Here is a 9,065-nt window from a genome sequence, read left to right on the forward strand (position 1 = left end):
GCCTCACTCGGCTCGGCGGGTGGCGGCGGCGACGCGCACAAAGGCGGATTGTGGCTTCACTGGTGCTCGCGGCGGGCGGCGCCGGGGCGGGGGCGGCGGGCCGCGCCGGGGCCCCCCGCGGGCGCGGCGCGGGCGATGAGCCGCGGCCCGGCATGGCCTCCGCGCGGCCGCCGGGCCGGGCCTGCGCCTTGGCACCGGCGCCCGCGGGGCTGCGGGCCGGGCCGCCCGCCGTCCCCGCCGCGGCCGCCTCCCCCGAGCCTGCGGGCGGCGCCGAAGCCGAGGAGCGCTCGCTGCAGCACATGCTGCGCGCCATAGCCGAGGAGCGCGGCCGCCTCAGCCTGCGCCGCGAGGTCTGCGGCCTCGGTGAGTGGCCGGCGCCGGGGCGCGCGCCGCCGGCTGTCCCCGCGCGTCTCCGAGCGTCTCCGGCTCTGCGTGTCCCTCGCTCTCCGAGCGTCTCCGGCTCTGCGCGTGTCTCTGCGTGTCTCTGTTTCTGTGTCTCTGCCCTTGCGCGCGTCTCTGTCTCCCTGTCTCCACCTCTGCGCGTGTCTCCGGGGCTCCCTGCCTGTCGCGCTCCCCTCCAGGTCCCCGCGTCGGAGTCGTTCCCGTGCCCCTGTGTCTCCGTCTCTGATTTTGGTTCCAAGAGCAGCGCCCACACTCGTATCCCCGAGTCTCTGTTTCCCGGGCCACGGCGTCTCCCCCTGTCCATCTTCCCCTTTCCTCGCCGCGGCTCTGCCCGGCCCCTTCCTTCTCCAGGAAGCCCTCTCCCAGGCCTCAGGGCCGCTGCAGAGTGTGGGCGCTGGGTGTGGGGGGACCCTTGGCCCATCACCGCAGAACCAGGGCCCCCTGCAGCTCTGGGGAGACCTCCCGGCAGGCTGCCCTGGCATCATACCCAGCTGACGAGGAGGGCCACGTCTCCGACCTCCCGAAGCCTTTGTCTTCCCGGACCTGCCTGCACCAGCGGGTTCCGCTGGACCCTTAGCTCTAAGGGGGGACCTGTTGGGCGGTGGTCTCCTGAACCCACCCGCTCGGCAGAAGGAGGGGGCCCTGCTGCCTTTCTGGGTGCGATTCTGCTCTCAGGCGGCCCTGGGTCATAGATCTGCCTGTGGCGGGGTGGGGTGGGGTGGGGGTGCCCCGCCTTGTTCCAAAGATCGAGGGACTGCAGGTGTGGGTGGGGTCTCCTGGCCTGGCTGGGTGTGAGGTAATCGCGACCGAGATGGATGGTGCCCCAGACTGGAGCGGAAGGAGCCCCCTCCCCTGGTTTGCCGTTTTCTCTAGGCAAAGACCCCTCCTCCCTTCCTCATAAGGGAATGACTTCATAGCACGTTGTCTGCCCACCCCCACCCCACCCTCATCCCCAGGCTGGGCTGGCGGTTTCTGAGAAGGCCACAGCGTCGAGAAGGGAATGTCAGCCTCCGAGGTTCTATGAGTCCCCCTCCCTCATTCACCACTGGGGAAACTGAGTCCCAAAGAGCCAGTGTCTCCCCGTTAAAGTCACAAGGCATCAGGGACATGACAGCCCCAGGCGGCCAGGGCCCTCAGCAGGCCACGCCCTAGAGGACCTGTGAGGAAAGGAAATAAATTCCAGTCCTCCTTTGTGTGGGAGGCAGGCTTAGCACAGAGATGCTCGCTTCCCTTCAGGGAGCAGGTCCCGGCCCAGCATGCCGTGCAAGATGGGGTGAGGGTGAGTGGGAATGGATGACAGAGGTTTCGCTGGTTCCTTTTTTGAAAAGTGTCACGACTTAGTTTTGAATAGAAATGGAAAGATTGCATTAATTCACTAAGCAAATATTCACCAAGTACCTACTGTGTGCCAGGCTGTGTGCCAGCTTGGCAGGCCCTCTTGTCACCTGGTGCAGAATGTCTGAAATAGGAGGGGTCTGAGAGACCATCTGCTCCAGGCCCTCAGCCCTTTGCTCAGTAGCTCCGAGCAGCCCCTCCTCACTCCCCTGTCAACAGGCTCTTACTGTCCTGACCTCTGAGCATCTCTCCCGTTAGGCAGTCCCTGCCCCAAGGAGCCCACAGGGCCATCCGCTAAGAACGGTAACAGCTTGTTCTGGCAGCTGGCATTTACTGAGCACTTACTATGTGCCAGGTGCCTCATGTGCTCTCATTTTGATACTGGAGTATTACCTCCGTTTCACTGATGAGGCGCCTGAGGTTCAGAGAAGCAAGAGACTTTTGCCCAAGGAGACCCAAAGAGGCTGTGGTGCAGTCGGAATTGACCCTCAGTCAGTCTGACCCAGAACCTGCCCCGCTCTCCCCACCCCAATGAATGTGCCCAGCCAGGCCTTGCCACACCTCCTGCGCTGCATCTGGGACAAGCTGCCCCACAGCGGGCCAAGGGCAGAGTCTGGCGGTCACGTTATTTCCGTGTCTCTCCTGCCCTCCAGCCCTCCCTTACACTCAGGTTGCCCTGTCTTAACCCCTACCCTGCCCCATACCCCCCTATTCTCGGTCCCCGTGGTGCTCTGATGCTCTGTACTTTCTCTCTGTGGACAGCCACCTTCTACTCACCGGCCCTGCATACACCTACAGGTCCCTGCTCAAGCCTGCCCTCCTAGTGCTCCCACTTAGGAACGCTTCCTCCACTGCCCATCCCGCCCCGTGCTCTCTGGACCACGTGCCTGTCTGCTGGACGATCAGGATGACTGTGGCCTTGTGATGGTCTGCGTGGCTGTCTCCTCAGTTAGCAAGGGACCCCTGCAGGGCATTGCCCAGTCTGACTCTCCTTCGTGCCCAGCATGGCCATGTGCAGAGGAGGGGCCCAGTAGACATTTAACAAACAAATGAGATGATTAATTTCTGGGCTGGGAAACGAAGGGTGTGGATGGCCAAGGAGAATGGAATCCTACCCCCTTAGTAGGGCTCATGTTGCTCATCTCTCATGTTTCAGATAAGGTAAATGGGATGCTTAGAGAGGGCCAAGCTGAATGGTGACTTCATGGCCACAGTAGAGTTAAAAGCCAGTGTGCGCTGAGACTTGAACCCCAAACACCGGCCCCAAAGACTTTGACTTCCAGTGCGTCAGGAAACCCTCTCATCTCTTTACAGCTGTGACAACCTGTTACATTTAGGAATTAATTGAAATCTCCCAGATTTCTGTTGTCTAACTAATGCTTATGCTATTCAAAACTGTGCCATGTTCTCTGAGGTTGTTTTGAAGGTGTAAGGGAGGCTCAGGTGGAGATGCTTGAGCCTGGAAAGCTGTTGTCATTTCTGAGTCACAGGGTATATCTATAAGATGGGAGAAAGTGACTGCGCCCCGCCTCCCCGCCCCCAGGGATCGTCACTTGGCTGTCATGATGGAAGGGACTTTACCTTGTAGATCCAGACCTGACTTGAATCTTATCTCCTGTGGCCTCTACAGTAGAAGCGTTTTTTGAGTACTTGCTCCGTGCCAGGCAGGCAGGTTGGCCCTGATCCCGCCTTGTGGGAGGGCACAGCGGAACCAGGGAGAGAAGCCAGGTGCACAGGTGACTTAGCTGGAGTAAGAACCCTGCTGGAAGGAGCCAGGGCTGTGGCTGCTCTGAGTAGGATTTTAGTGTTTTGTCCACAGGAATCTGCTTGTGAGTCCACGTAGCAGATGAACCGAGCTGGCTGGCTGCGGTGGCTTCTGGGGGGCTTCAGTATCTGAGCTGGAAAGTCAGGTGGTCCAAGTCCAGATGTGTGATGCAGACATCTGGACCAAAGGTGGACATAGCCTGACACTTCTCCTGGGGCTTGGGCCTTATCATGGGACCTGGATGGTGGCCCAAGCATTCCAACAGGGCAGCACTCCAATGATATTTGGGCGGGCCACGTGGACACCACCCGGCCCTAGGACCCAGTATGAGTCGAGAGGTGCTGTGAGGGGGGGCCTACATCATGCTGGTTGTCTTTGGGACCTGCCTAGGGTGAGCATTTTTAGAGCTGGTTTACCTGGGCTGTCACCCCCGTTTAGGTGGCCTAGGGAATTCTCTGGCTAGAATGCTGGGAGGCAAATGGCGTGTTTCATGTTCACCATTTCCTTTTATGCTCAAAAAGTCCCATAAGGTGGGCATTGCGGTGCTCTTCCCTGTCCTGATGAGGAGACGCAGGTGTGGAGGTGAAGTAGCATGCCCCCGGTCTCGGGGCCAGTAAGTGCCAGACTGTCTCAGCCCACGCTCTTAGCAGCGCTGAAGCCCACTCACACCTGTCCGCAGGGTGCAGGTCGCCCGGCTGTACCAGGTGTGCTTGGCTGCCTGGCTCCGGGTAGATGGAGGATGGGCCCAAGTCAAGGTGTGAGTGTGCGCCCCTAAGAAAGGAGCCACTGGGGCTGATGGGGGGCTGTGTAGGGCGTGGCCTTTGAGAGGGGCTGAAGGAGGGGTTCCTGCATGGCTAATGGGGCTTGCAGGGCAGCTGTGCGTGTTGGGGCTGGAGCCGTGTTTTGGGGCCCTGAGTGCCCACTCAAGAATTTGGCACTTCTTTGGCCTGGCCTTAGGGAGCTTTGCAGGTGTTTGACTTGTGGGACAGCCTGTCCCAGAGAGGCCACAGCGCAGAGGACACTGCACATCTGCTGCGTGCCAGCCGCCCTGTGCCTGCAGCAACGCCTCCTGTAGAGGCGGGTTCTGTCATCACCCATGTTGCAAATAAGAAAACCAAGCTTCAGAGAGGAAAGTGACTCACCCGGGGTAGCTGGGAGCGGGCAGAACTGGGGGTCATGGGGTTCCAGCTGAGGCCTATCAAATGCAAGTAGCTAGTTTTCAGAGTTCACAGAATGAGCCAGAAAGAATGAAGGGAGGGAAACTTTTCCCGTGAGCGTCTCCTCTGCTGAACACCTGCATGTGCCAGGTGCCTGACCCACCTGTGAACCGGGAGGAGGGCTGCGCGCCGTTGGGCTGGACTGTGTTTTGCGAGGTGCAGTGTAGCTGGGCATAGGTGGCGGGGGTGGGAGGCCACCCTTCGGGGACTCCGTGTCCTCAGCCGTAAAGTGGAGACAACAAAGTTTGTAGGGTCATAGGATTGTATGAGAAGTGACAGGTGCAGGCTCATGGGGTGGCATCAGGAGTCAATGAGATGTGGCGGTTCCAGGCCCCGCACAAACCGTGGCGCAGGGCCGACCCTATGTGCTGTTGTGGCTCTAAAGGAGACGTCGCCCGTGGCTGCTCGTGGAATTCGGGTTGGATTTGCGCTCTGCAGTCACTGGGGACGGTGTCCCTGCGGCCACAGATCCTCCGAGCCTGAGTAGGCAGAGTCGGTTCTGGGCCAGTGGGTGGGGAGGAAGTGTGACCGTTTGGAGGGGTAGCGGTGCCTCTTTCGGTTCCTGGGCCTATTTTTAAGGGCTGTGGGTTGCGGCCGCCATCCGTTTCTGGGCCTGCAGGAGCCAGGAGGCTACCAGTGTGCCTCTCCCCTGAGGCAGGGACTCCATGTCCTTTCAGAGAAACCTGAGGATGTTGGACTCACACTTTAAAAAAGACCGAGGGTCACAGCTGTAGGCCGTCTCTGCAAGGCGAGAGGGTAATCAGCTGTGTTGGCACCGTCCCTCCCCAGCCTGGCCAAACGTGCCAGTTCTGTGGCCTCGGACAAGTCTCGTCCCCCTGGTTGTAGCATTTACTGTCCATGTTTATAATCGCCTCTGTCACTGAGCAGGGCAGGCTCACAAGCACCAGCTAAGCCAGGAGCCACTTGTTAAAAAACAGCCTCAGAATCCCCAAATGTTATCCAATTAAAAAGTGTTACATGCACATTATGGAACCTGGGAAATAAAATGAAAAAAAAAAGTAATTTGTAGTTCCAGTCACCTGGAGATACGCTATTAACTGCAAAATCTGGCTTTCCAATCTTTTAAAAGCCTGTCTAAAGAATACTTGAGCGTCTGTACATAAAGTTTCTTAATCGTGCTTTCTTAAAATTCTTAAAACATTTTTTATGTTTAAACATATTTATATGACCACAAGATAGCTGATGTGCCATAATTTCCTGAATTGGTTTCATCTTGTGGGAAACTTAGCTTGGATCCAGTTTTTCACTATTACAGATAGCTTGCAACCAAACTCTTTATTTCTGCAAAAGTTTCTGCATTAAGATGATTTCTTTAGCACCTGAGAGGCCATTTCTTAGAAGCTGCTGTCTGACCCCCCCAAAACTGGGACCCTAGGTAGACATGACAGATGGTGGACAGATGTTTACCACACTCATGGAAAATTGTGTAGCAATTCGTACAGAACAAAGGTGAGCAGCAGAAGGTGACGACATAGCCCAGGGCGGGGAGGCCCACGCCCCACCTGCACCCACATCCCGCCTACAGCCAGCAGCTGCCACTCTTCCATTCCCCGTCGCCCATTCTCACCCTCAGAGACAGCAGACACTGGGCTCCGGGTGAGCACAGTCCCAGGCTGCCTGTGTGTGCCGAGGCCCTCCAGGTAGGCGGCAAGCGTGGTCCCGGCTCTTCCCACTGGGGGCTTGCGCGGGTGCGGAGGGAGCGCTGTGTATGTTCAGAGATTCTCCAGGGAGCAGACCTGACTCTGAGAGGCTGCTTCTGCCTGACTAGCTCGCTCCTCCCAGTGTCTGGGGCCACCTAGCAATTTGTTCCCGGACTCTTGGCCTTCGCCCAGGTAGCAGAATGTCCCCTGGGTCACAGCTTGTCCTGGGGGAACTGGGATGGCCAAGAAGGATCTGGAATTCAGCGAGCCTAACCCTGTTGCTGTACAGACGGGTAAGTGAGGCTCAGAGAGGTCCCTGACAGAGACCGATCGTAAGAGCTGGAATGCCTGACAGGGCCCTCTCACCTGTAGCCCCTCTGTACGGACAGGTAAGGGGATTGAGACCCATTAGAGGCAGGGCTGTGGGCCACCCGGCTCAGGGAGGACCCTTCGCACAGTCCAGACTGGGCAAGAGAAGCATCAGCTCAGTCTACGGGGGACCCCCTCCTTTCAGAAAGGGGATCTATGTCTGACAGCTTACAAGACAAACAGCCAGCTAGCTTGAGTTTTTTAGGAGACTATATATATTTTGCCTCCCTTGAATAACCAGTGAATACTTAAGAAATGTCTGTTGGCAAAGCGAGGACGGGGCCTTAATTTTTAAAGTTTTTGTCTTATAGATGGAGGTTCTGTTACTGTTGAAAAATCCTTTGCTTTTAGATATGCTTTGAATCTTGGCAAACACTGTATTTGGGACAGTTCTTCTGACAGGGAAAGTGAGAAAAGCGGAATACAAACTAGTTTACAAAACGCGTCGTTACCTAGATAGTGTAGGAAACAGCCTGACTTTCCTCAAGTGCTCTCCCTGCCATGTCGCGTTGGTCCTCACAGCTGTGCTGAGTGGGGTGCTGGGCGGGCCGCTCTTGTCCCCATTTAGAGAGAGAGCTGGGGCTCAGAGTGACAGGTGGGCCTCGAGTGAGGCGGGCATGGGCGTCCGCCTTCGAGCTCTCTCTAGGACGTTGTTCCTTGGGCAGCGTTATGGCAACACGGGACCCGTGACAGTTACTTTTCACCTTCTCTGCGCTGTCTGCTCCCTCTAGGTGTATATTTGAGGTGTGTGTCGTCATGGTTGCCGTATTCGTGCAGGTCATAGTGGCTGGGCATGGGGGTGCAGAGCTGAGCTGGGCTTGCCTGGCCCTGCCTCCCAGGCATTGAGAGCTCCCCGGGGAGATAGTAGAAGCAGCTCTCTAGAGGGTGGCCCTTCGTGCTGCCTCCTGCATCCCGCCCACACCTGTCACAGACCAGCTCTGATACTCCCTGGATCCCGGGCCCCGTTGCTGACCGCCCTTGGACCTCCATCTTCCTGGAATGTCCCTCCCGGGTGCCTGCACCTCAGTCCGGCCCAGACGGGCGTGTGCCTGGCCCCACACCTGCTGCTCCTGCAGCACCCAGATGTCTAACCCACAGGCCAAGCCAAGGGTGGGCGCTCCTCATGCCCCACATCCAGCTGTGGCCGAGTCCTGCCTTGTCTCTGAGCCGTCCCTCATCCTCACCTGTGCCACCTCTGCTGGAGTACGCCAGTCTCCAGACCTGGTGCTCTGTGCCCCGACAGCTGCCACTCCTAACTGTGTCATGTTCTGCAGACCACGAGGCCTCTAAGTCAGAGTTCAAGATCCTTTGTGACCTGGCCCTGCTGACAAGCTAATAAGCCCTGACCATGTGACTCTTTTGGGGGCTTCCCCATACTTTGCTACTCCATCTACCTGGATTTGTCCCCTTTGCCCTATTGCCGCGGTCCAGCCACGACAGGATCCAGGGGGCCCCGAAGGTGGGCAAGGCGTCGGCGCGGGAGACAGTCGACTACACAGCTCAGAGGCGGTGTGACACTGTTCCGTTTTATTGTGATTTGAGTACAACTTTTATACTTTTTATTTGGCATTTGATTATACTTTGTTGTTAAGGTAGCAGGGAGTTAAATTTCTGTGGTTAGGCGGAGCAGAAAATCTTATAGAGTATATTATTATTAATGTTCATGATTAACTAGTACATTTTTCTCTCAATCATTAGAACAGAACTACCTGATGGAACAATCTAAACTTTTAATTATTATATCTATTACATAAGATACAGATTGATTTAAGTAAAGGTGATAGATAGATGTATTCATAACAGCAAGTATTGGCTTGTGGGCAGACATTGTTCTTCTTTCTGCCTGAAGAAATCTTTTAAATGCTATTTGATTTATGCTATATCTAAAGTTCAAGCTGAACCTTTCTCATAGCTGTTCAAAAGTTTCCTTGGTGCAGTAATGAGGAAAATATTTATAAAAATCAGTTTTACAAAGCTGCTTTCATAAGCTAAGTTTCTGTTCCTTTGTTTTTTAAGTACCAAGGAGATCCTGACCTAGCCAGCCTTTCTATGAAACTTAAACTACTATAAGGCACATGAATTCTATCTTTATTCACTACATGTATACTATCTTTATTATAAGCTTCTGAATAAGGCAAAGGAAGATCAGATAATCTTTTCATACTATTAGCCCCCCTAGGTGGATACCAGAGTTTTCTATTTATCCACTAGGCCACAAAAGGAGGCCCTTCTATAGTAGGCACAGGCTTATGAGTAAATTTCTTATCCTTACTAATTTTTCTACTAACTGCGTGGGAACAGGAGTATAAACTGGTT

At 55.7% G+C, this 9,065-nt stretch overlaps 1 protein-coding gene across 1 annotated transcript in view; it reads left to right on the forward strand.

The window, feature by feature from the left end:
* The first annotated feature begins 230 nt into the window (after positions 1 to 230).
* Positions 231 to 9,065, forward strand: part of KIAA0930 (KIAA0930 ortholog) — a 41,287-nt gene continuing 32,452 nt past the window's right edge. The window contains exon 1 of the mRNA XM_039863010.1: positions 231 to 363. Coding sequence (XP_039718944.1) covers positions 300 to 363 — 64 coding nt within the window. The 5' untranslated portion in view covers positions 231 to 299. The remainder of the gene's footprint in view (positions 364 to 9,065) is intronic.

This window comes from Pteropus medius, unplaced genomic scaffold (assembly GCF_902729225.1).
Source record: "Pteropus medius unplaced genomic scaffold, Ma_sr-lr_union100, whole genome shotgun sequence".
Classification (NCBI taxonomy): domain Eukaryota; kingdom Metazoa; phylum Chordata; class Mammalia; order Chiroptera; family Pteropodidae; genus Pteropus; species Pteropus medius.